Source organism: Melanostigma gelatinosum, assembly GCF_949748355.1.
Source record: "Melanostigma gelatinosum genome assembly, chromosome: 14".
NCBI classification, from domain to species: domain Eukaryota; kingdom Metazoa; phylum Chordata; class Actinopteri; order Perciformes; family Zoarcidae; genus Melanostigma; species Melanostigma gelatinosum.
The window spans coordinates 17,281,396-17,308,981 of NC_136647.1; the positions used below are offsets into that span (position 1 = coordinate 17,281,396).

At 44.9% G+C, this 27,586-nt stretch overlaps 2 protein-coding genes across 5 annotated transcripts in view; one reads left to right on the top strand and one right to left on the bottom strand.

The window, feature by feature from the left end:
- Positions 1 to 12,759, top strand: part of abr (ABR activator of RhoGEF and GTPase) — a 103,384-nt gene extending 90,625 nt beyond the window's left edge. For 3 of the 4 annotated variants that reach the window (XM_079283409.1, XM_079283406.1, XM_079283407.1), the window contains 7 exons: positions 8,733 to 8,792; positions 9,135 to 9,244; positions 9,440 to 9,579; positions 9,774 to 9,908; positions 10,051 to 10,156; positions 10,496 to 10,649; positions 11,236 to 12,759. In XM_079283409.1, coding sequence (XP_079139535.1) covers positions 8,733 to 8,792; positions 9,135 to 9,244; positions 9,440 to 9,579; positions 9,774 to 9,908; positions 10,051 to 10,156; positions 10,496 to 10,649; positions 11,236 to 11,325 — 795 coding nt within the window. In that variant the 3' untranslated portion in view covers positions 11,326 to 12,759. Of the gene's footprint in view, positions 1 to 819; positions 1,344 to 8,732; positions 8,793 to 9,134; positions 9,245 to 9,439; positions 9,580 to 9,773; positions 9,909 to 10,050; positions 10,157 to 10,495; positions 10,650 to 11,235 lie in introns of those variants that run through there. The other variant, XM_079283408.1, reaches the window with a different exon arrangement.
- Positions 12,760 to 15,237: 2,478 nt separating this feature from the next.
- Positions 15,238 to 17,676, bottom strand: timm22 (translocase of inner mitochondrial membrane 22 homolog (yeast)). Its single transcript, XM_079283791.1, has 4 exons — positions 17,409 to 17,676; positions 16,793 to 16,989; positions 15,763 to 15,835; positions 15,238 to 15,669 (listed from the first exon to the last, which is right to left on the bottom strand). The coding sequence occupies exons 1-4, from the start codon at positions 17,665 to 17,667 to the stop codon at positions 15,593 to 15,595; spliced, it is 606 nt and encodes a 201-aa protein (XP_079139917.1). The 5' UTR covers positions 17,668 to 17,676; the 3' UTR covers positions 15,238 to 15,592.
- Between the last annotated feature and the right edge of the window lie 9,910 nt (positions 17,677 to 27,586).

Consider the following 27,586-nt stretch of genomic DNA (forward strand, 5'->3'; position numbering starts at 1 on the left):
CAGTCACCAGCAGACACCGACTCTGAATCACAGCCCAGCAGACTGTGTGCGGCCTCGTGTCTGTAACCTTTCCCCAGCAGAACACCCCCCCCCCCCCCCTTAATTCAAATGGGACAGGACATGGTGGATGGAGACGGACTTTGACAGGCATAAAGATGGTGATGCGCTCTGAGCGTGCAAGCGTAAGTCAGGGAACTGTAAGAGCGCGGTGAGGAGACTTCAGTAACAGCCACTCAGATGGAGAGGGGGGGGGGAAAGGGGAAGAAAAATGGGGGCTCTTGTCATTCTTTTGAGAGGAAATGACTTTTAAAGCCTCCAAGATTTCTACTGTCGCGATGTCTCCCACTGTTTTAGACACGAATAGTTCGTCACTTTAAAGTTTCACACCTTTCTCCTCATCACATTCCTCTCTTTGCTCACTTCCTGAGTGCGCTGACCAGCTCTGGGAAAGCTTGACAAGGGGGTCAAAGCAATGAACAAAACACAGTGCAGCATTTAGCAGTCCCTCCCTCTCTCTCTCCCTCCCTCTCTCTCCTTCTCATTTCTCATTGAATGTTTATTGCTCCCTCCTCCCCTCCTCTTTGGAGGTGTGTCCATCAACATCTGGAGAAGCAGGGCCGCTCAGTGACAACGGGAGCTCGCTCTCTCTCTCTCTCTCTCTCGCTCTCTCGCTCGCTCGCTCTCTCTCTCTCTCGCTCTCTCGCTCTCTCGCTCGCTCGCTCTCTCTCTCTCTCTCTCTCTCTCTCTCTCTCTCTCTCGCTCTCTCGCTCTCTCGCTCTAGTGCTCCATATCTGTGTTTCTGCCGTTGTGGAAGTCAGATTTGCGCAGCAGGGAGATGTTGGCAGCTGACTGTGGAATGAGCTCACAGAGGAATTATTCTCAGGTTTATCAAGGAGACCATGGCAGCATCTCGTTCTCCTCTCTTTCATCACTCTTTCCTTGTTTGAAGTGAATATCTTTGAAGCGAGCATCAGCTGCGGGACACTTTTTATTAGTTTTTATTCTGCCGGTGAATTCCCCGAAACGGTTCTCCCGCACCTGGTCCGGTGATCAGCGAGAGGCTTCTCAGGGGATCCATCCTCTCCTCGGTCGTTGTCAGCGGCGCTCTCCCTCCACCTGCGCTTTTTCGGCGGACGAGGCATTTAAAGGCTTTTGGGATGACGGAGATCCTGGTGTCGGATGTAAACTTGAACTCGGTGTGCGAGCGTCTGGAGCAGCACTGCTGCGTGGACCAGAACCAGCACAATCAGTCCAGCCAGCCGCAGACCCCCGTGCACAAGAGGCACACCAACACCGGGGCCAAGCTATGGGGCCGCGTCCGCAGCAAGCTGCTCAGACAAAAGGTCTCTCGCTGACACATGCACACACACACACACACACACACACACACACACACACACACACACACACACACACACACACACACACACACAAGCTGTGTTTCTTCTCATTTGTTCTCTATTTCTCACTGTCACTCCCATCTGTTTGCTCTGCCACTCCTTTATGTCTTACTCTCCATGTGCTCTCTCTCTCTCTCCCCATGTGTCTGTCTTTCAGTGCCGAGTTGACCATTGTTCTTCTCTGATGTCTCTATTGACCGCAGTAGAGGCGGTGATGTAGTGCCGAATTAAAAGGTGGCTAAACCGTGACCTGCCGTAACACCAGCCACAGTAAACACAAATGTTAGGTGTATTATATTTTATACATATATATATTTAAAAAGTTTTCATTTCTGCCTTCGCGCCTCTTTAAATGATGTTATTCTTTAACAGCTCACATTTATTTGACGATACTGACTGTGAATATTTGTTACTGAGCCTCATGTCCACTGGTGGTTAGTGAGCCAATGTGTTTCCTGTTGTTAACATGGATGAATAGCACTGACACCAGTGAACGGCTTTCTACATACCTGGATGCTGGATTGAGCCTTTGAATTACCAGGAGGTGAAAATCACCACCTCTTTAAAAGCCACTGCTTCGACAGATGAGACAATTAGGATTTCTTCCCTGTTGTTTCATTGCTGCCGTTTTATGTTTCCCCCTTTCTGCATCCCACAGTCTCTGTTATTCCTCAATTAAAGCCAGCGATGATGAGGTCGTGGTATCTCCATCGTGGTACTCGTGAGTCCTTTCAGTATCCGTTGAGCTTCCCCTGCTGCTTGTTGTCAGCACCGTCCGTCCTCCTGTGGCTGAGCTCATCTCATGCACCTTTTGGCTTTTCCAGCACAGCTGCCACTATTTAACTGTCGCATTATCCCAAATAACCTGCGAAACGCGCGTCTGGCATATTTGCATCGGGTTGCAATTATAAGACTGAGGTTCTTTCAGAAAAGGGATGTTACCCAAAGATTGCACACACACACACACACACACACACACACATACATGCAGGTCTGGTGTGGCATCGTTTTAAATGCAGGTTTCTGGATTGTGACTCATGCGTGGGAGCAGGAAATGGGCTTTTTTTTTTTTTTCTCGCTCGAGATGCTTTTTGTATATGAAAGATAGAGAAGAAGCCCATGAGCCTGTTCCTGTTCTATGCATAGCTCTGCACACGCAGCTAAAACTGACTCATTTATATTTCTTTTTTTTGCACATGTTTATTCAGCAGTCCTCCTCATCTTCATCACGAGTGCATCGGCAGCATTTTAAGTGCTTTAAGTTTGTGTGCATAATGAACCGGTTCGGGACAAAGATTTGAAGAGGAGAGTGGGCTTGACCTTCGCTTCAGTGCTTCCCAATTGTTTGAACAGAAAGGCTGACCGCTGGTTCTACTGAGCGGGATGAAACAGGCATTACATACTAAGCCCACGCTTTACTGTATCGATCCGTCCTTCTCCCCTCTGTACGCACGTCTCCACGTCTTGATGTTTCCGCGTTTTGCTGCTGTTGAGATTCGTCAACTTGGCAGTTAGTTGCATGTGATTTCACCCCCCCAGCTCTCACCCTGCACACTTCACCAGGCTGCTCTGTGAAGTCCCATTCATCATTCATTTTCAATGAGCCTTTGGATGGCAGGTCGTGTGAGTAAACTTGTGTTGCAGTTTTTCTGCGCTCGCTTGCCTTTTGATCCCGTCAGCGCTTCCACAGCTCCCCCTTTCTTCTCCCCCTGACCTGCATTTCTGCCTCCGCATGGTGGCCAACTCTGTTTGATGGAGGGTGAGAGGCGTCAACGTTAGATCATCATCTGATACAGTAGCCTGACAGGCTGCCTGCGGGGTTTCTTACAAATCTGAAGTGTTAAAAAAAAAAAAGGTTTCTATGTTCAGACAGGATGGGTTGGACACAATTTGTTTTGCTGGTTTCCTTTTCAAAATGGTGCAAAATTTGTCCTCAAATTGTGAAATTACATATTTTTTCAAAGATGCACATACTCATGAGGAAGAGCGACGTTCTGTGTTTCAAATCATGATGTGAAAGGGGGCAGGGAAGGAAGATTCAGGGCTTATTGCTTTTTTTGTGCATCTGTGTCATGCGTCGTGTTCTTCACGGGGTGTTGAGAGGAATGTGGATGTCGGAGGATGCGTAGGGGGGAGGACACCGGGGAATCGTCCTCACGCCTTCAGCCTAAAGCACCACCTAATTAAGGTGCAGTGAGATGGGAGGCTGGCTGGGAACACTAATTAGACTAGAAGCTGACATAATGTACCTCTTGTGTCCCACCGAAAGAACAAGCGATGATTAAGCCGTTGCTTGGTTGTACACAGTTATTTTTTTGGGGGGTGGGGGGGTGGGCTGTGTGTTTGACATCGTGTTCTTTCGGCTGATGACCCGTTTGCCCGGGCAGGTTAGGTTTTATTTTCTTTACTGAGTTACAGCCAGCTTTGTGGGGAGAACAATGGAGCTTAGCGATGGCAGAGAATCACATCGGACCATTATCATCCACCCTCCGCCTCGCTCATCCCTCCTCTCGCCCCCGCTGCATTTTAGCCCACATACAAAATGACGCTCTTCCAGTTCAGTATGTTGATTAGTGCAGATTAGGGATGCGGGCTTCATCCCTCCTGCGCGCCTTAAATGCCAACCAGTCCCCCAAATGGCCTTTTTATATAGGCCACATTAATCTCCGTCTGTCCCCACCGCAGGGCAAAGCCCTTTATTGGCCCCAATCCATCCTCCGTGTGCAGGATCTGCGATTGGTTAATGAGCTCCGGGAGGGTCAGTAAAGCAGTCTCAGGTTGAGACCCACAATGACCCCCCTCTTGGATGAGTCCAGCCTCATCGCCTCTGGCGTATGCAGGGTGGCTTTAATCTTTGCGGGGTGATAACAAGGCATTAATCATCTAATTAGGTGGTGAGAGTTGGTGCTTCTGGTGCGGTCAAGCAGGAAATGTGAAACATTTATCTGAAACAGTCAAAAACAGTCGGTTCAGGTTTGTTTTTTATAGATGTTTGGTCTTCAGCAGTTTTCTTCTCAGCTAAAAGTCCAAAACCAGGAAGAAGTTGCTTTCTTTAAAGTTTTTATCTCATTGGAGCTCTCCAACTTTATAATCAAACCTCTCTCCTAAAAAGTTGAATGTTACATCACATCCAAATGTTACATCACAACCGAAAGCGAGACGCCTCTGATCGTCGAACTGGCACCTGCTTTAAGACCGACACATACTCCACGGAGTACACGTGTGAAGAGATGATCTCACGGCTTCCAACATGGTGCATGCTGTTATCGGTAAAGACCCCAAATAACCTGAACAGTGAGGTAATGAGCTAGCCCACCACCACGCCGTGTCCCCAGGAGGCCGACGAGTGAGAAACACCCCCGTAGATCTGTCCAAGACCAACATCAGGGGTTCATCAGAGAACAAAAATGCGACTTTAGATGTCAGTCTCTTGATAGCAGATGTGAGTTTTGTCTCTGCTGCTCTGGATGAAATCAGCTATTTGATGGTTCGACTGTTGGACAATGGAACAAAGCAGTGATTGCATCCGTGTCTTCACCATGTGGGTTTCATTTAACAGCCGAAGGCCTTCAATTATTAGTTTGTATATTAATCTCAGGAAGCATGAAGAACACATTTTATGGAGGGTTTTAAGCAGAAGATGGAAACATAAAAGCACTACTGAATGAATGAAGCACTTGTGTTAACTCAAATTCATAATCCTATTCCTCTCTCTCTGCTCCTAAGTGTAGGATAGCTCATGATTCTGCAGGCAGGGGTTGCGTAAGTGCGTAAGTGTGTTGCTGTTTACAAGCCCTGTGAGAGAATCACACACAATCACAACCCTCTGCCGGCCGGAGAAGCCGCGCCGATTGGCTGAAACGAGGAAGTGAGGACGGAGGCAACATGGCAACCGAGTCAGAGACCTCACACGGCCGTGGTGACATCAGCCGCTGTCGAGTAAAGAGGCCGATGCACATGCAGCAACATTATGAGTGTGGTTCATTTGTCTAAAAATAGTCGTGCTGCTCGCATTCTATGAAGCAGATGCACTGCAGCGTGATGTGTTAGCATTGGGGGGGGGGGGGGGGGGTAAAGGCTCAATCACTGCACAAACACTTCCTGTAATCCTGCTAAATAAACCGAGGAGCCGTGCAGTTTGAGCTGCGTTCTAATTAGAGGACTAATAAAAAGCTTTCTGCTGCTGAATGAATATTTAATCAGCCAGAGAGCGGCAATGGAAAACTGTGAAGGAACACAAAGGGGGGAAAATATTCAGCAAATTCATTAATTAGGCATATCAAAAGATCAAGTTACGTTTCCAATGTTGTCACCGGCATGAATAAAGTCTCCAGCACAGCAACGATGTAATTAAGTGAGTCGGATTTCTTTATTCACGACATCATTTCAGCCACTGACTGTTTGGAACAATTTCTTTTGCTGTTTTTCTTTCTTAGATCAGCAACGAAGGATTTACACTCTAATAGGAAGCGTGTAGTCAAGTCAACACATTTATTAACATATCGCATGTGTGCATCTTTTACATGCTTGTCAGTAAAGAATGCTTTGATGTCCCGTATTCTGATGGATGACGGGTCCCCGAGGGGCCCTCGGTGGCACGATGGGCCGAACCGTTTCAAAAAATGACCTTATTCATGGTCCTTGCGATGGATGTGCTGTTTTTCTGGCAAATCGGGACCCCGGGTGTTACTCTCCTGCTGTAGCGCTGCATGTGCTGCTGAACCGCGTCCCTGAAGCCTCCCGTTGCTTTGTAGAAATGTAAACTGCTCCAGAGGGTTTCAGACCTCTGACCGCCCAGCTGCGTCAGTCTGCTGTCAGTCTACGTACAGGAGTCCACGTCACATGTCTGTGCAGGATTATGTTTGCTCAGTGGGGGGGGTGTCAGCCAGTTCCTGTAGTGTAGTGGTTATCACGTTCGCCTAACACACGTAAGGTCCTCCGTTCGAAACTGCTGGGCAGGAACAGCACCTTTTCATTCTAAAGACAGCAGCTCGTATGCTTCTTTTTGAGGAACATAAGTCCAGGAGCAGAGTTTGCTGTTGGTTGTGTGTGAACAGCGTTGCTCTTTGTTCTATGCAGGGATTCAAAGGTCAACAAAAAGGCCGTTTCACCACATCACCGCTCTATGAATCCTTATACAGAGAAGTGAAGCCACTTCCTGTTCTCCTGGTCACCATGTGGCAGCTGAGCAGCAGGGCTTATCTTATCTGCTTTTGTTCTGTCGCTGTAGATCAGCCGGGGCAGAGTACAGGCTGAACGTCCTGGATAGCGGCTTTGAAGTCAAGCCTCGTGCTCGTGATATGTTCTGTTCTGCTTGAAGGGAAAGATACTGAAACCAACCATCAATTTCCTACAGCACAGGGCCGAAAGGTGGGCCGTGTCTCATGGCAGCCACATGCCTCCTGTTGCTCAAACACACCGTGTGTGTGTGTGCGTGTGTGCTTGTGCATGTGCGTGTGCGCGCGCAGAAGGCCCGACAGAGTGTTGAGAGAAAGTAAATGGGCAGCACGGTAACCAGCTGATCCCCAAACCTGCTGCAGACAAACAGTGTGAGCTGCTCACAGAACAATGAGTTTCCATATAACAGAGCGACACACATATTTATTGCGTTCTATATGCGGAAAAAGCTTCAAGTGTGTTCCTCGACCGGAATCGATACAAAGCCGTGTGTGTGCAGCGGTCTACTTCTGTGCTCTGCTCAGGGCTGCAGCCCGTTCTGTCCTCTCAGGCACTGACAGTTTTCACTGGTGAGGTGCGATCCAAATCCGAGCCACATTAGGCTGAGGGTGTCTCTAACTAGAAAAAATAAATTAAAAAATACTGGATTGCACACACACAGTATATATTAGATGCTCATGTGTTCAAAATCCCCTTCAAGCGTTCCTATGAATGGAAATCAGTCATTGCACTTTTCATCTTTTTGGAGTGAGATGAAAGGGGACTTCAGCTGTGCTGGTTTGCCTTCTGCGTGTCCTTAAAAGGTCTGAAAAGGACTGAAGAGACAATGAATAGCCTTGGTCGTCGAATGGTTACAGTGCATGCTAGGGATGCATCGATATCAGACATCAGGCCGATACTGACTCAAATAGCTGGATCGGTTGTCTGGACATCCCGTTAAACCAACTCATTTGCCAGGAAATTAAAAAGTTTTATTTTTTTATAAAAAAGAGCCCAGTCGAGGATTTACCTTCCAGAGGGGTCAATGAGTGTAACCCCTGCCTGTAAAGGGCCCTCTTTGTTTTTACAGCCCTTCTGCAGTGCATTCATTTTTAAATTAGCAGAGTAATGGGAAGGAAATGGGTGGGAGGGAACACTCTTAGTTTTCTCGGTGAGTCTACTTGGAGGGGTCACGGGAGGCGGCGGCAGTGAGTCCTGGATCTCTGCCCGGTTCTCTTCTTGGCAGTAGCGGTGTAAAGACCCGGTTGCAGTGATTACCTGTCCCTCGTCTCAAACCCCAAAGCCTGCTGGGAGAGAACCGGCTTTAACGATAATAGGAATGCGTGAAACCGATGCCAAATGGCCTTTTTACGAGGTAACCAAGTACTCTCACTGAGAACTTTTAATGGTGGCAGCCTAATGCTGACGATAAGAGAAGTGTGCTGCCCTCGTGCTCATCCAACACTCATCACTTTCCTCTAAGTCGAGCACACCAGTGCGCAGGGTTGTAATCACACAGCTGTGTGTAGCGCAAACAGCCTATTAAAAAAGGCATTAGCCGTTGTGGCCTCGCACACTCGCTCCAGGAGACTTAAAACAACAACATCGTGTCTCGGAGGGCGTCATGGGACGTGTGATCCAGACTTTGAGAATGTGTTGCGGTGAAGTAGGCCAAGAGTCTGAGCCGATCCGGAGCCCAGGCTGGACCCCCAGGAGACAGCAGAGGGTCTATGTGGGGGAACTTAAGTGGTACTTCTTTGCCTAAAGTAGACTTTGTGACTGTGTTGTTGTAAAGCAGCAGTGTCTGGGGACGGGCTGACTTTGATTGGTTCGAGAAGTGGAGCAGCTAAAAGGTGAACTCTGGTCAAAGTGGCTGTTAATCACAGTTTCAAGGTGCCTCGCCTTCACTCGCCTTTGTCAGTTGCAGCTTTGCATTTTCTTGTTCCAACAAGCAGCTGTAGCCGGTCGCATTAGGGCCGTGGTTATCACGTTTGCCATTTAAAACCGGAGAAAACGCTGTCATGCTTCCTTTGTGGTGAATGTGCAGCTAGTGACTTTTGATTGTTGTCCATGGTGACAATTATCATCTGATGATTTTTTTGTATTACTCCCTGTGTGAATGAGATCATGCGTCCTCATTACCTAACGTCTTTCTGTCTCTGCTGTGTCTTTCAGCTGGATCCTCAGACTGTGCAGTCCAAGAACTGGCACATGGACGTCATCGAGATGAACGGGGTAAGACGCAAGCAACTCCACTCTAGCTCACACGAGCACATGCATGGAAATATTACAATGAGATGTGTTGTGTTTGGCAAAAAAGGCAATGGGAGTTTTTACTCATTGGTCGGTATCTTCCGACATAGTTTGATACACATCTGTTTGGCTGTAATGTTTACAATAGAATCCAAATGTTTAGCTTGAAGACGTTGGATATTAAATATATATTCAAAGTCATAACCTCTAAATCTCAATGCAAACAAAGTCAGAGAAGAAGTGGCTCATGAGGGTCCTCAAGTCCACTTCTGGCTCCTCGGAGCGATGCGGTTTCCTTCAGCTGTGTTGTTTGTTCATCGTCAGATCAAAGTGGAATTCTCCATGAAGTTTACAAGTCGGGACCTCAGCTTGAAGAGAACGCCGTCCAAAAAACAGAGTGGGGTGTTTGGAGTCAAAATCAACGTGGTGACAAAGTAAGTATGTCCAAAAATGTGCAAAATGTTCACACACATTCACTGTTGTACATCTGCGCTGGCAAATACAATTCCTCTTGAATACGGACAACAAAAAAGGCCCGGAGTTGTTCATCTCCTCAATGGTAGATCTGTAAACGTCCCTAAACATCGTCAGAAAGGTCACACGGGTGTAACGTCTGCTCTCGTCCACAGACGCGAGCGCTCCAAGGTGCCTTACATCGTCCGTCAGTGCATTGAGGAAGTGGAGAAGAGGGGGATCGATGAAGTGGGAATCTACAGGATCTCAGGGGTGGCCACTGATATCCAGGCCCTCAAAACAGCGTTCGACGCCAGTAAGACCCCGCTCGCTGCCTCGCCTCACCATCACGACCAGAGAACTAGCCAGCACTGTGACGTAGCCACAGATTATTAACCAGCAGAACCCCATCATGTGGGGTTACTGCAGGAGGATGGCAGCTGTGCTATTGTTCGCCTGTAATAATGCAGCGTGTTCGCTTTCTAATCTCTGTCTGCGTCCGACCTGCAGATACCAAAGACATCTTGGTGATGCTGAGCGACATGGACATCAACGCCATCGCAGGAACACTGAAGCTGTACTTCAGGGAGCTGCCGGAGCCTCTGCTCACCGACCGCCTCTACCCCGCCTTCATGGAGGGCATAGGTGCGACCTTTAGGCCCCCTTAGGAAGTGTGTGTTTGTCTTCCAGTTCAGCCAAGCTGGAAGAGATGAAGGGCCAAAGTTAAAGGGCAGTTTTGCCGTAATTGGATCTGACATGTTTTTTTCCCCCCTCGTCTCCCTCGCAGCGCTCTCAGAACCGGCAGCCAAGGAGAACTGCATGATGCACCTCCTACGCTCCCTGCCCGACCCCAACCTCATGACCTTCCTCCCTCTGCTGGAGCACCTCAAACGGTACACACACACACACCGTTAGACCACATGTCTTGATCGTCCACATGACGATTGATGGGTGTAAGAATAAAAAAGAAGCCGTTCATTTAAATCTTCACATTCACACCCGAAAGCTTCCCAGCACAACCCAAAAAGTCCTCCACTCATTGTCCACTGTGCAGCTTCTGTCTACCTTTGCAATGAGTGCCTTTGACCACATGGAACCCGTGGCTGTCTTAACCCCGTCCTCCCTGACTGACGGGCCTGTGTGTGTGTGTGTGTGTGTGTGTGTGTGTGTGTGTGTGTGTGTGTGTGTGTGTGTGTGTGTGTGTGTGTGTGTGTGTGTGTGTGTTCCTGCAGGGTGGCTGAGAAGGAGCCCATCAACAAGATGTCCCTCCACAACCTGGCCACCGTGTTTGGCCCCACTCTGCTCAGGCCCTCAGAGGCGGAGATCACAAAGGGACAGCAAATCACCTCGGCCTCTGACATCTGGTCACATGACGTGATGGCGCAGGTACCGTCACGCAGACGCAGTTTGATTTTACGCAGTAGATGGCGTGCTGGTGCGTAGCGTTCAGATGTTTTTCCGGATGATGTTTTTACTCCCGTGTCCCTAAGTGACCCATGTGGCTGCGCTGTGCTCTCCCAGCTGTATTTAGGCTGCAAGCCATCCCTTCATCCCGACTGAGATATCAGTTTCCTGTGCACAAATGTCTTTCCTTGTCAGAATAAACAACATCCATAATGAATCATCATAAATGTGGCCGCATGCAGGAGGCCCCGTCTGTCCATTACAGTGAAGCCGAGTGTTTGTATTGGGGCTTCTTTAAATTCTAAATGTTTATTTCGTAAGCACACAAAATGTCAAACACCAAAGAAAGCTTCCGCTGCCATATCCTGAATATCGTCTCATAATGGGGACATGATGGATTCTCCCTCTTGTTATTAAAATAACAAATCTAGCAATAATAAAGACATTCCTGGACATGTGTAAGAGTCCACCGACTCACAAAATACACCTTCTCGGAGTAAAATACATATTTTAAACCACCAAATAAAAGCAATTTCTAATCCAACACACTTGTTTTCTCTCTTCCCAGGTCCAGGTGCTGCTGTATTACCTGCAGCATCCTCCCATCTCCTTTGCTGAACTGAAGCGCAACACGCTCTACTTTTCCACTGACGTTTAAGCCCCACCCACCTCCCTCAGGGCGCCGTCTGGAGAGGAGAGAGTGACAGACTCCGTTCAAAGCCCGGTGCTCGGGCCTCCTGCCTCGCCTCTCCTCCCGGCAGGCGGCTCATCTCGACTGTACAGCCCCCCCACACAAACACACACACACACACACACACACACACATCCCTCATCTCTGCACCCCCACATCCCCCCCCCCCCCCACCCCAATCCTGAAAAGAGATGTAGCCGAGCTTGATGGAGGTGGTGGAGATTTCCCGGGTCGTCTACTCGTCACATGTCACATCCTGTTTGTAATGTGCGAAGAGCAGAGCCGCCGGGCGCCTCCCACCGTCAAGACGACAAGGCATTCTTGGACCGCGTGGGGGAAAGATCGAGGGGCCACGGGGGCCCACGGCCCGGCGCGGTGGCACAGGATAAAACCCGTGTTGATCTCAGAAACCAGGCGACTCGGCCTCCAGCTTCTTCTTCTTTTATTTCTGATCAGAGGCATTCCAGAAAAAATGGCATTTATATGTTTAATAATTCTGCTTTGTTTCCTGTTTCTGTCTTTCTGGCTTTGTGCATGTGGCGGAGGAGGACGTGGGGAGGGGGGGGGGGTATTTGAGTGAGTGAGTGTTTAAGGGACTATGAGAACTTGTGATGTTTAGAAGTGGCTGGGAAGCCATCCTGATAAATGGCTGGTGATGTGCCTCTCTGTGCTGACAAACAAGAGAGAACCGCCCTCCCCACTGAGTCCAGGCCAAATGATCCCTATTTATTTTAAATATATATGATATGTGTGCCTGTACAGTTCTGTGCAACTAGAGAAATGCTCTAAGGAGTCTGTTTTTTGAAGTTTATTCAGGTAGTGATGTTATTTTTAGGCTGATTTTCTCATTCACCATGTCCATGGTTGGTAAGCTATACTGAGAAGAAGAAAAATAAGATCAACAGGAAGTCTGGCAGTTCATTTCAGCTCACTTTGTAGAGGAGAAAGGGCACTCTGTGACATGAGGGTTGTTAGGGGGGAAAACACACGAAATGGAACATTTAGCTTGTTTTTTTTCTCGTTTCATTGCAAGCCCGTTCCAAGTGTCTTACTGCACCGTTATAATCTCTAGGCTTGATTTGTGTAGTTGCCCTCATTGCATGTTCAGCTTGTCAATCAAACCAGGCCAGGTAACACAAAGGTAGGTCGTCTCTGCAAGGCTCTCGCTAGGACCGGCCAACCTTTCTGCTATCAAGCCTGCGACATATCTTAAAATACTGTAAGCACTGCTAGATGAGTACGATTTGATATTTTTAATATAAGATTAAAATGAAATAAAAAATGTTGTATTTTACTTCCATGGAGAAGAATGTCAATATACTGTAATATTGAGACTAAATGTCGATGTGAACTTTTTCCCCCCTTTTTTTTTTTGTAAAATAAAAGTTACCAAAACACTCACTTTGTGTCCGTCTGTTTCAATAAAGATGTCTCTGTGGAAACAATGAATCAATAAGGTTACACAGATTTTATTTGTCATCGTACGACAGGGTTACACAACGACATTTCGATTGTACTCCCAAATTGATACACAGGGAATAAAACAACAACAACTATAATATATAGAGTATAATATATAGAGGGTGGAGGAGGACTTGAGGAGTCGCAGTCAGAGAAAAGAAGCTGTTTTGAAGCCTGGTGGTTCAGCAGCTGATACTTCTGTATCTCTCCAGAGGGCAGCAGGGTGAACAGGTTGAGGCTCGGTGGGTTTTGTCTTTTATTATCATTTGAGCTCTTTGCAGGCTCCTCTTCTCACCAATATCTCTGAGCAGTAATAATAACTTTATTACAGGAGATGGGTGCCAATGATGTTCTGGGTGGTTTTAATGACCTGCTGTATTTAATGTAAGCATATGAGGATTAAAAACTCCACCCCAACTATCCATTTCCCCAATTTACATATCGTACGGTATTTCTCTACTGTATGGTAATGTGCATCTACAATTTATCATTTTCAGTCTCAGACTTCCTCCTATTTGTATTATTTTTTCTCCTTATGATCCACTTAAATCATTCACTACATCATATAAAACGGATTTATTCTGAAAGATTAAACCACCTTTGGACATTAAAGTTTCAGATCTTTGTATGTTGCACCCCCTGCTGGTCAACTTAACACATTGTCCAAAGTCAACTCTAATGGGAGTTGAACCTGTAAATGTGTTGAACATCAGCGCAGTAAACATCCCGGATATGTTGACATATTTAGGGCAGGTCAAACCTTCTGAAATCTATATGCAGATTAATATATATATACATATATATATATATTTATATATTTATATTTGTTACAAAATCTGTAAAAATGAATATTATAATGGATTAAAATGTCAACAACCACGTTGAAACTAGCCAACAGGCACATACACATACACCAACACATACAGGAGGCGGTTGATGAGCACTAACTGACATGTAAACTATTTTAAAACACATGTATAGTAAAGTGTATAACGCTCATCTATTTGAATGTTGAAATGTTTACATGATTGTGTCTTTATGATGTGAAATGCTGAATGTACTTGTTCATTTTCCAACATATTGTTCCATGTTGTGTTGAACTGTATTACATTGTGAATGAAATTCCTTTTAACTGTAAGTTGCTGTTTCTTTCATTGTGGTCCATCCACCTGTAGTTTCAGTCTTTTTTGTTTTTACAGCAGTTAGAATTAGAACAAAGGTTTAAAAATAATTTCATTACAACCTGCTAACTTAAATAACTACACTATTACATTTCAGAGCTATTCACTGCTCACTGATAACTATGTTTTAAAACAACTGATGTGATACATTATAAAAGGGAAGCAAGTGTTTACTGGCGGTACATTGCAAATATTATTTAATCTTGATCATTTTAAATGAACCAAACTAAATCTTTGAAGAAAACACAAACTGACCCCTTCACCCCTTAATATACTTCATTTATTAGAAGATTATAATAACTGAACATCTCTATACATATTCACCCCAACAACAATTGACCAATGTGTTCAGGCTAAAACAATTACAACCCAAAATTATTTTAATGATCTCTGAATATCACTTTAACATTTTAAAGGTGCACTTTGACAGCAACTCATATTTGTGGGATGATCATTTTCAAAAATACAGGAATCAAACTTATTATAATATCTCCATGGATTCAGTGATTTAACTCTGATCTGACCTGGAAAGCATCTTTGGGATGCTGTGAAATGCATGTGATGTGCTTTATATTCATGTTTGTGGTGATGTAAACTAATATCTGGGGAAATTAATATTTTGATCTTTAGAAGAATGTGACCCACACAGGATGTAGTCACATTGTTGTTCATGTATTTAATTCATTTTGACATCAAATTAACTTTACGTGATTGATGTTAAGAGGATCAGTGTTGGATCCTGTCCAGGCCAGTAGGGGGCGGTAGCGGAGCGGCTGATGTCGCCCACTCTAACCTCCAGCTGTTCTGCTTTAGGCAAACATGTCACACTTAAGTCCTTATAAGCCTCACAAATGTGCCTTCTGATACCAAAGTGATACTTTAAAACGTAGATATTTTGTCCTTTTGCACGTTTAGGAAATACAACTTCGTAGTTTTGAATTGTCTGGCTCCAAACACTAAGAGCCCTGAAGCTCTCTCATTCACTGTAATGTTATTTAGTTGTTTCACATCTGAAAGTCTGTGACACATTCCCCTGCACCTCAGACAACAGTACATCTTCTCCTAAAGACATCTAACCAACATGTTTCAGCACAACGGCTGACTGGCACGATACTCATCTATACTATTCAGGTTCTTTGGACTTTATTTGAATAAGATAAGACGAATATTTAAAGGCAGTTTAAGATTTGATTGTCATGAACACTTGTTTACCAAAAGAAGAAAAGTTCTAAACAAGTTAACAAAAAGAAACAACTTTAATAAAAATAATTTGATGTAGATTAGTTCGACACATCATACTAATGTTCTACAATAAGAACATTTTCATGTCATTTCATATCATTATGCCTTCAACACAGAAGCAGATCCACTCTGCTCAGTTTCTGGAGATTCTCCACGTGAACTTGTCCACATGGTAGAAGTAATGAGTCTTGTTCTGCCCACTGTACACAAATAGGAACTTCCACCAAAAACATCAGCTCTGCTTCTGCGTCAATCCTCCACGTGCAGGTAAATATCGACGAGTCCTATTCGTCACAGGGCTCGTCCACGCGCACATCCACAAAGTCCGAATAGAGTCACTCTTTTGTGGTTCACCGTAAATAATATTCAATGGCAGCGGAGAACGCAGCAAAGCCTCCGCATCCCAGAGCCCCGGCCTTCAGACCAGCTACAAAACAGAGAAACAACACACGTGAGGATAGAAGACATCGCCGAACCTTCAATTTAAAAACATCACAGAAAAATATACCAGGTTACACACCACGAAATCCAATGGCTCCTCCTGTCACACAGCCGCTGTACACCGCGTTCTTCCAGTCAGATTTCCCTCGGTGCTGCGAGTGAAAAACAGACACAAGAAAAAAATGAATAAATTGTTGTGCATAAGAAGTGGGGGGAAAAAAAAGTTAACACTGATATAGAATGATCGGTTAGCATACATCATACAACATTCTGTCCGTCACTTGGAGAATAAAAAACAGTTTAGGCGCACCAGAGGGCGCTGTCGGACCGTTTTGATGAGGAAGCAGAACACAAATCATCAGCAGAACACAAATCATCTCAAACATTCTTCATGGGATATTGAATGTCAAAACAATAACATATTAGTTCTGTCCAAGCGCCATCACAGATGGTTTGAAACCAGGCTACGAGGCCAAATAATAAATCAAGCCAATAAAACACTGCTCTCAAGTCAATCTATGAACATTTCCTGAAAGATGAACGAGTCAGTAAAGATGGATCATATCAGTTTTTCAACAGAAAATGACAGTTCCTCTCTGCTGATGTAGCCATCTGTCTTTATGATTTTCCATAATATTGCCATTGAAGTATGAAATTATTCTGCTGTGTTTTTTTTTTTACTGATGCACCTAATATTTGACCACAAATGATGTATTTGGTCTTTTGGGTGGTGTGTTAGCAAAACCATGCAACTTTTAAAAAAAAGTCCCATCATGCCTAAGTGACCCAGCCTTGTAGAAGGGTTTGGAAATAAATAAGACACTTGAGTAATAAAGATGGAGTTTAAAACGTTGTACATCAACCCTTCACATTATTCTGTCTATTCCCTGTTTTGCTACAGAGAAGAACTGATTTATTAGTTTGTTTTGAGCTCCTCCTGTAATCCTGTTCAATGTAGTCATCTTGTAGAGCATCTTATATAGAATTCAATCTGATTTAATTCTTGTATCGTGCGGTCCAGTGGTGTGTAGCATCATATTCACACAATGTCTGGTGCTGTGTTGCGTTCACCATATAAGGAGACAATGAAGAGAAGGGGCGTGACCTACTGATTCTATGATGCACTCTGTGCAGGAGAACATGGCGCCCACGATGGCAAAGTTCTTGGCGTATGACATCCCCCTCTGGCCCATGTCTTTGAGGACTTCTCGTGCCGACGGGGTTTTCATTGGGTCTTTGGGGTCGAGGCCAACATTGGTATCGATGCCTGCCGTAAAAACACCAAAAGCTCCTCCGAGGACAAACCCTGTGGAGAACAAAAACACACAAGAAATCACAACAACATTTACAGACTGAAAGCAATACAAGATACTCCTCTCCTCTGATCTGAGAAATATGACTGCCTTAAGGTTATTGATAGTGTATGTGTAATGTACAGGAAACATCAATCAATCGTTTGATCTGTAAAATACTGAATCATCATCACAGATTCCCAACACCCAAGGTGTCATCTTTAAATTGATTCAAGAGAATGTTGTTTTCTGTCAATCACTTCAGCCCTACATTACAGAAACCACATCCCAAACGCAGTGTCCCCTTCTAATCCACTTCCACATATGCAGTAGAGCTCGGAGCTCTGACTCCAGTTTAGTCACCTGAAGCTGGATGGGAAGAGACACACACACACAGATACTGAACAGCTGTGCTGTTAGTGTCGTTGCTTACCTCCCACACAGGCCAGAACCGCCTTGAAGGCACAGCTCTCCATTCCCCTCTCGATCATCTTCTGCTCGTCGCTTTTATGAGGCGCCCCCAGTCCCCCCATAACGCCGGGGCTCAGGTCCTTCGCGGTCCTTTTGTCCCCGATGAGATGGTCCAGGATCATACTGTACTGAATCGGCGGGCTGTCCATACTCGAACCGGCTGAAGCTGGACCTTGTAAGTCGGCGGCAGCAGCGTTAGCAGCACCCGTGGAGGCAGCCATGTTTCTCAATGACAGACAGCGCTGCAGGTAAATACAGTCAAAGACGAGTGGCTGCAGATTCGTCACATTTGTAATGTCCGTGGCTGATGTCAGAAAACGGAAATAATATGAACACAATTCAAGCATATATATTTGTATACGTACTGGAATTAGCAAGAGTGAGGAAATATTTATATTTAAAAGCTAAAAATCCTATTTTGTGTGATTTATCTAAATTCGCGTCAGCACATTCGACCCAACACTGCCCTGCATTATGAATAATATTACTGTTAAACTGGTTTTAATACACCTTATCCCTACAATAAATCATATTTGTTCACCTTGAATGTATTCATTGTTGTTGCAACTTAACAGAGAGGTGTTGATTCCCCAAAGTGAGTGGAATGAACTATCCAATAAAAAGACTACATGTCCCAGAAATCTACGCGAGCACTGCACCAAACTCGCTTCACGCGCTCCACCTACTGGCTCCAGGACAAGCTGGCGGTGACACTTTAATGACTCGCGTGCGCTAGGCGGCGGCAGCATCCTGAGCAAACAACAGCAGCAGCAATACTGAACAGGTGAGACTAAGCTAATGGCTACGACGCATTTACTTCTGAGTGTCAACAGCATCTCCTCTTCTTTTTACCAAAGTGTTGAGTTAAAACGTGTAAACTTTATCGCCAACGCGGTTGTCGGTGGACATTGATGAAGCTGTCAGTGTCACAGAGAGTCGCTCGGTATCAGTCGAGAGTCAAAGTGACTTGATGGCAGCTCGTCTGTTACAGCGTCCCTGTTCCTTTAATTTAATGACTGGAGCAGACGTGTCGTCCCTGACACGGCAACGACTGTCATACAATAGCCGAAGGAGCCGAAGGACAGGTTGTTTTCTGGCTAATTGATGTTGGTCAAATAAATCGAAAAACAATCTGCGTGCAGGACGTAAATAACGTGCCCCGGATCTTCAGATACTCATCCTGGATGTTTGTGTTTACTAACGCTGCACCTTGGTGAGTTCAACAGGGGACGTGATCGATAACGTTACGTTACGTTTTTTTTGCTATATTTTCTTTAAATCTTATTTAAAGAATAAGATGACATGAAAGTCTAAATGCTGCTTCAAAGCCCTCCACACAGCCAGGATTCACCTGTTTATATGCAGGAGAGATGCTGTGACTTTTATTCATTTATTGTTATTTGTTTTAGCTTAATCTCAGTCAAATGTAAATTACCCTTTAAATGTTGGAGTTGGTTTATAGACTACTCACCATGTGTAAGTTTTTCAAATGTAAAGTCCCCTCCGGTCGCTAAAACCACCAACTTCTCCCTGGAAATACACAGGACATGACCTCAGTGCCCTGAACTGAAGAACACAAATATTTACTTTCATCGTTCAATTTCAAGGATTTGAATCAATGAAAGTTTTTTTTCTCAGATCTATATGAACGGTAGAAACAAGGCACTGTTTAGCACCTGTTATCATACTTTGCTTCCTAAAATAAACCTGGGAATGTATAAATTCATTTTCCAAATTAGCTGTACTGCTCAGGTTTTCCTGTGTTTTAATGTACATTTTACATTTGCTGCCAATGGCAAGTTTCCTTTGGAACCACTTGAGCGCTGCCATTTGTTCCTCGTTAGATCAGTGCCATGTGAAGCAGTCAAACAAGGCCCTGTTGTGTTCGGTGTAGTTATTTTTGAAAGGTTGTTGTTAATGTCTTTATTAGGCGCTTAATTACAGCAAACTATCCTGACTAAGCTGCTGTGAGTCATTTTAGTCCTGCCACGTACCATTCTACCCGTTACCCAGAAACATCACATCACCGTCTAAATGAGTGATGCTTGAATAATAAACCTTTTCTATGTTGGTCACGGCTTGCTGTGCAGCAAAATTGGACATCTCAATAATGAAAAAAAGGGGGGGACAGAGTAAAGTTGTTAGTTATCCTAATTGCAGAGCTTACGTTGCAGTCTTGTGTTTATAGGAGAGGCCAGCAATGGAACGCGCATGTGTTCGTTGGGAGAAACCAAATGGGCAACAAATGACAGCTTTCACTTTCCTCTGTTCCTTTTGATTATGCCAGGAGAAAGGAGAGTTCAAACACCAGCGGTGCACCAGTCATTTAAGAGGCGGTCAATGTGGATGTTTGTTGGTAATGATACCCTTTGTTTTTGTTCCCATGGTTAACCATCCAAGAAGGGGAAATAGTTGGAAGTCTGTCTTTGGCGTCTGGGTTGTGTTCAGGACAGGCGGCGCTAGACACAAAAAAAGCCCCAAAGGAGGCTTGTGTCAACGTAATGACGGACATTCAGACTGTAGCGCTGAGTAAAGGGATGGACACAGTTTAACCATTGACATTTACTGACAGATGTCATGTGATGGGGCTCCTTTCTTTTCTATGTCTGTGATGTGAAAGAGAAACATCGCATGAACACATCTGTCAACAGTGAATAGGATTGATACATTTAAATTTGTTGTTGATTTCATAACGTTCTGTTTGTCATTGCTGGAGGTAGAAGGATCTGTTATGCCGGGACGCATGCTTATCATGTGTCCAGACACTGCTCTCATCCTCTGTTCAACGCATTATCCAGGCAGTTCCTGTCATTGGATTGCTATTTATAGCACCGGGGTTAGGTGGGGAGCACCCATGTTTGTTGGTACAGCGGTGGTGTGGCTTGTTTTGTGAGACAGAAAATGATACCCGGTTGATCTCCTCACGCATTCTCCTCGATGGGAAGATGTCAATGTGTGACGCTCTGAAGGGAATTCATGTTCTCCACTCAGTGCTGTCCCACTCAGTGCTGTCCCACACACACAGGAACATCAACTGAGCGCCACCAGTGCTGGTGTCCTGGATTAACTACGCACTTAGGAACTTGAGTAGAAAATTAGCAGCTGCACTGGAGTCTGTCACCGGCATGCTGTAACTGACATGTGAAATGAGTACGGGAGGGGGTGGGGGGGATTGGGTGATGACATTTCTATAACCCTAAGACAGCAATCTGTGTTCACACTCTAAATAATGGGGTCAATTAAATTATCAGGCATCCAGTAATCCCAATATGTTCATGGCAAGTCTAAATGCTGTCAAGAGATGCAATCAGTTGTCCATCCTAATATGTGGACAATACATCTCTCTACTTTATTTAGTCAAAGCAGTGCTGGTCAGGCATTTAAGATTCACTCAAGACTTAGATTTATTGAATAATGCAATGTGGGGTTGGGGGAGTAAAGTTGTCAGGAGGAATGGTCTCGTGGGCTCAGTTTGACAATGTGAGTAGTCGGGGCCGGAGTTGAGTAAGTAAAGTTACCAGCACCATGTTGAGCTTGCATGAAACTTTGGCCACAAGGAGTAATAGGTGAGATACCCGTCTTTACCAGAACACACACCACCCCACTCCCCATAATGATGAGGGTCAAGGAGGCTGCTGAGCCGTACCAGCTTGAACCTGTGGGCTGAGTTCATCACGTCCACAAGTTTCTGTGTGAAGTGTTTCCCTGAAATGACCTGTCAATCAATGTGGGGTGGGGTGGGGGGGACAGTTCTGTGGACTAATGGACTATGAGGAGGCAGCCTTAGTTTGAGGTAAAATGACTATCTCTTAATAAACTTATGACCAGATGGTGGATTTCCTGCAGGCTATGTCGGAGCAGAGCAGTTTTGGAAGCATTTGCACACTGTGTCCTGGTTCATAAAGGGATCAAACGAGCGACGATTTCCCTGGCGTTTATTATCAGGTAAAGCCATTAGCAATATACGGTTGAAGGCAATTTGTTGCTTAGAAGGCTTGAAATGAGCTCTTGTATTTAAAAGTCAAATATAAATGAGGCCCAAGATTATGTGCATGGATTAGTGAGTGAGTGAATAGATGATATGTAAATGTGCCCTAGCCTGGTTGGTGCTAGATGTGGTACCAGAGAGAGGGGCTGACTGGGTTACTGTTAAGTGACCTGAACATCACAACAGCTCATCACAAGACCCTCCGTGCATACTACAGTAGCTTGAATTGTTTTGTGTTGAGGTTAGTTTGCCAGAGAACTCTTGTTTGTCCCTATGCAACCCTTCATTTAGCCTTTTATAACTGTGGATGTTGACGCTCTTGTTTGTAACAGGATTAGCCTTCACCCTCTTCAGCATGAGGATCTTAGGAAAATACTAATAAGGGTCAGAAGCACATTTCTCTTTCCTACTCTCTTCCACACACACATTCAGGGGAAAGAACTCGGTAATGAGAAGAAAGAGTTGTAATCTGTCCTGAAGAGGCGAGGTCTGTCTGCATACAGCTGGAGTGGCACGTACTTTACTGCAGAGGAGGAGGCTTTAATTGAGGAGATAAGAGGAGATGGACTGATTGGAGCAGGAATGAGCACTGATCTGGCATTTAGTCCGCTTGATGAACAGAAGCACTCCTATTTCTGACAGAATGTGAGGCTGCTCAGTATGCTGTCAGCAGGTTACAGATAGTTTGTGTAATATTTTTAACTCTGTGCTTTTGCCTCTTGCAAACACACAGATGGCTCCCGGCCTCCACAGTATTTTGCCAGACTTTCTTCTCTCAGTTTCTTCTCAAGCTTCACCTTCCAAATGGCTCGGGGAGAGAAACACTTCAGCACTGGCACAGCAACGTTTTCCGTCTGAGAGGTATACTATATATTAGCTGCATATATACGCTGTGAAGGAAGGTATCGGCCAAGCATCTTCTTCCTCTGGCGCTCTCTTTAGTTTAAGAACGTCCAGGAAACAGACCACATACTTGACAAGCATCACAGTCTAACTCACTGGCTCCAAGGAATGCTGGCGTTTCTGTAAATGGGTCATCTGGGTCACGTCTGAGGTAAAGCCAATATATGGCCTTTTGACATGAATGTCAGGCCATTCGCCATTATTCTCAGTGTCTTGCAGAGGTGATAAGACAGATGATTTGATATATTATTGCGTTATCTCATCCAGGTAAACAGGATACGCAAGTTTACAAGTGTGACGTGCACACATGCGAGTGTCGGTGTCTTTAAAATGTTTGCTTGGTAGCTGAAATAGTTCTGACCCATTGTTGTCTTTGAAGTCTCTCTCACACAGGTTACATTGAACACACCCACAATGCACATCAAATGGCTCTCATGCCACAAAGTATGTGTACTGTTGCAAAAGACAGAGCAGGGATGGGTCCTTTTTAGGTTGGACAGCAATTGTACTCAGTGGCACTAATACTATGAGGTTCCGTTGTGGAAAACCACTGAGCTCTGTTCAGCGGTTGTCTTTTTAATCCCTCGCGGCTCTCATGGATGCTATGCTATAGTGTTTCTATGGAACCCGCCCACTCGCTGTACATGTAGCCAGCCAGGCAGACAGGAAAGCAGCGGACGTCTGTGCAGCGTGGCTCTGACTGACTGTTTATCAGACGAGAACTTTGACACGATCAGAGCAGGAAGTTTGGCCCTCGAGGGAGCCCGGCTCTGAGAGAGATAGAACAGAAGATTAAATATGCGAGATGACTGCTTTATCTGGTCTGTCTGGTGAAACCACACAGAGCCTGTAGTAGTTACAAATATTTGCTAATAGGCTTAATTATTATGCCTGCGAGTCATTTCTTATTATGATATTATGCAATGTTTTAGAAAGCAGTATTTGTATAGAAGCTAGTATTGAGGGCGTTTTTAAAAGTTCCATTTGAGCACAGGATGTGAAGAAATCTGCATAGCTTTACTTATGCAGATTAAAAATGTGAATATTTCATCAAATGGAGAAATGAACTTCCCAGTATCTCATGGTACGAACCCCTGCTGTATAGGCCACACAACCTATTGATTTATACCCAGATCAAAGGAAATCATCAACTCAGCACTTTCCTCACAAGCTCTGCCTTCATCTCATCTCTTCCTGAACTAAATGACACTGATTTAAGCAGCAGCTCTCCTCTTTAGGCTATTTCAAATTCAAATGGCGAGGAGTAGTTTCTCTGTGTTTTGGTAGAGACATTATAGTATGATACTAGAATGCTGGATGGGGTTCTTGTTTGACTCTTTCCAGCAATTATTCAGATCAAAGTCTCCACATAAAGGCAGTTGGCACAGTATTCAGTAGCCTCAAACACAGTACATACAAGCAGACGTACCACTTGTGAACCACTGCTTCCTAGCTGTAGGTTCAGGGCTCCATTCCCAGGAGTGCAATTTTAACCATTTAAAGTCTTGTTGTATTTGTACAGCTGTAGGCATTAGAGTGTGTTTTGCTCACATCCAACTCTCACCAATTGCGCCTGCAGAATATGTCACACATTTGCTGCAATAGTGCGAAACTAGGGTTCCACTTCCCATATGCTGTGTTTGGGAATGAGGTTTTGCGTTGGTTTGCGTACTAGTTTCAGATCCCTTCAGACTAAAGGGGAAACCCAGAGGGAGAGCAGAGACCATCTCACAGCATGGGGTACAGACTAATCCCACACTCACTTCCTGTTTCACTTTAGCTGAGCTAATGACTTTGCACACAGCGCTTCCTTCAAACCAGGTGCTGTACAGATGCTTCAGAGCTGCCGACGTGGTCAGGCACAATTAATACAATCATGCATGTGTGTAAGCCCACAAAGTGAAAGATTGCACAGTAGACTCTATATTTGTAGAGCAAGTTATCTATCTGTTCTGCTTCACTAGCTCTAGTGCTGATGTTAGATGTGCAGCTGCTGTGGTGGGTGCCACTGATGGCAATCAAAGGCCAATATTTGGTTGGCAATTTCTCAAAAAGGTTACCAATGTTAACCAGGCAACCATTGCAAGTAGGCTCTACCTTCAATGATCATGGAAAAAGCAGTATTTCAAGCCACACACTCGCCATCATTCTGCATGATACATTTGTTTTCACATCCTTTGCGACCGTGCTGCGTCTGTGTAGAGTGTGACTCAGTGCTTTTTCCTGTAGACTGAGGGAGGGAAAAGGCTCTCAGGAGCTTCAACGTGTCTGCTGCCACCTCACCGAGTGAGCATCCAGCCACTTCGCTCTATGTACCATCATTATTTATTGATGTCTGGCCAGTTTCATACTCCGGGGGTTTGCTATTTCCTGTTTCCTTTCTGTAAGTGTTTGGTTTTAATTCATACAAAGGATCCTGGCGGTATGGAAGAGGATGTCTGTTGGCTGTTTTTATGGCAAACAATTGGTCCAGTTACTGGAAATTACAAGTCTCTAGTGGTAAGCTTTTCATCCAAGTCCATGTCCTATATTGGGACACCTCGGACTGTGTTATTGTTCTTACACTATGGCCACTTACCAATGGAACAGTGATGTACTGTTGGCTGCACTGAGGACTCCTACACGTTGGTTCGGGATCCCCTGCACCAACCTCATGGTGGTGGAAAAGTCATGTAGCATGTAGTTGAGTGAAATGTCTGAACAGCTATTGCATGGCTTGCTGAAAGTTTCCCATCTTCAGCAAGCTCTCCAGACCTGATAATAAAAATATGCTCTCAGGCATGTTTGTTCAATCTGCAGCCATCCATAATGGGTACACTGGAAGAGAAAACAGACAATTTCTCTACTATATCTCTACAGATGACTTTCCTAAGAAAAAAACAAACTAATCAGCAGTTAGACTGTTTATTAGAACTATGTTTCAAGTGTCATGATACGTAAACAAGTATTCTCTGTGGTCATGGTGTAATCCACAGCCCACCACTGGCAGTGAACAATCACAGGAACAGTACAATGTTTTTTTGTAGTGTCCGCCAGTCGCAACATTGCAGAATCAGTGTAGAATCAGTGTAGCAGCGTGGTGTGAAACAGCCTGCAGTGAAAAACATTCTGAACTGTTTCTCAACCCTTTGCAGCATCCTTTTTTAAAAAGCTGTTTTTGTGGTGGTGTAGGGGTGTGGCCAGACCAAGTTCCTCAATTTACCACTTGCCACAAACTGAAGGCTGTTTCATCGCGGACCAGAGTTCAGTACACTCTCTACCCACATGCTTTATGGCCTTGGCATGCCGTACGTTGTGGGATCCAAATTAGACCAGTATGGTGGAGCAGGAAATGCAGACCCCTCCACAAATGATCCACCCTCGCATTAAGAAGCACTTCTCACACAAAGATTGGCTTTGTCAGTGTTGGTAGCTGTTGTTTGTGCCCAAACAGCCCACGTAGGAAAGAAAGAGCTCATAACAATGGCATGAAGCAATCTTTATTTTTCAGACATTTTGGACATAGTTCACAACAAGTACTTGCTTTGCGTGGTGTTTTTTAATTCAAGAACACAAACCACAAATGCACACGGCCCCACGTTAAATCCAGTTGCAAGCCACTGCCCTGAGAACAAAGTGCAGACACCTGCATTTCTAACAACAGCGGTTTGGGCTGCGTGATCATAATAGAAAGTTGTTACCCTTATTCAGACCGTGCATGGCCCGGCCGGTATGTTGGAGATCTGTTCCTCCTCCTCGTCCATTCTCCCTTTCTTGCCGTGTGTTCTTCTCAAGTCAGAAAAAAGTCTGGAAAAACTGTGAGAGGAGAAAACCATGCCCCATGGCTGAGACTGTGTGTGAGTGAAAGAGTTAGCAGCACATGCAGCACAGCGGTTGGCCGCCTGCAGTACTTCCTCATCCTGACTGCCGCGTTGAGGCAGACGGCCGTTGCTCCTGACCTTTTTTTGAATTGGCCCTCAGAGTCTCTTCGAAGAGCTCGGCAAAGGACGGATATTCTGGTCCGTTTTGCTTCAGGGCTCCCTGGCAGAGGGCAGGCTCTAGGACAGCGTCGAACACGTGAGTGAACAGCACCGCTGTTTTGTTTCTTTAGCGTTTTCTCTGACACCAATCTGTCACCACCCTCTTTCTCATTACTCACTTTTTTGAGCACAATATTTGGATATGTTGTTATATCTTCCCGTCATTGTTTTACAGCTTTAAAGGGACAATGCAGTTTGTTTGGGCTGGAACATGTGATTGGTTATAGTAATAGAAACGTTTTGAATAGGAACAAAGTCATTTTGTATGATAAGTTAGGCAGAAAGTGAAGTGAGAACATCTGCTGCAGATATTTCTTCTGCCAGGTTTCTCACATTTCTGTCAACCACTGGAAGTAGAATGTTAGAAAGGAAATGTGGCCTGTGAAGTACTGTATGCAGAACGAGTATTTATTCACGTTTTTACAACCGTAGCTAACCAGAGATAGCTATTTTAGGTTTATGCTATGCTTAGTATGTTCTATTGAGGTTTATGTTTGCCTTTGCTGACCATTGACTCAGGCAGGAAGAAACACACGAGGATGTGATGACACACGCTCAACCTAGCATCTTATATCCTTTTATGTTTCCAAATGCGGTCAGGAGCATATAAGATGCATATTAGTTGAATCACTCATGTTCCTGTTGCGGTTGGTCAGCATGAATATGTGATAAAACAGACATTTTAATGCCCGTGTTGTTATCAGGAAATACCTCAATTCAACCTTGTTCAGTTATGCTTTGTTGTGTTACAATGCTTGAATCTTTTCAAAGTCATTCTCTGTAGATATAATAGAATAAATTAGATTGATTGACACAAAGCAGTACAGTCGCACCTGAACGCACTTTGCTTAATTAAGGGCCGCCACAGGAAGGTAGCAGGCTTCTCTGCAGGCCTGCAGTTTGTTTCCTCCCATAATAACTGTTTATGCAGACGTTTAACAGATTCATTGACAGGAAGTTGGTACTTATACACGTTCCGAGTGACGGGAGGAAGCATTTCACTCTCTTCTGCTCCGTTTTCTAAAAATACACATAGACTGAATAATTGAAGTGTTGCTCACATGGCCTGTCCTGCAGCAGGACAACCTGCATTTAAAGTCAGAACGGTCAGGACCGGTTGGCTCGGCTTTCCCTCGTCAGCCTAGTTACACATTCGTGCAAGAAGGTATTTCCTCTGTAGCTGTTGCATAGTATTGGGTTTTTGCAGTACAGAGTAATTATTGGTTTTGT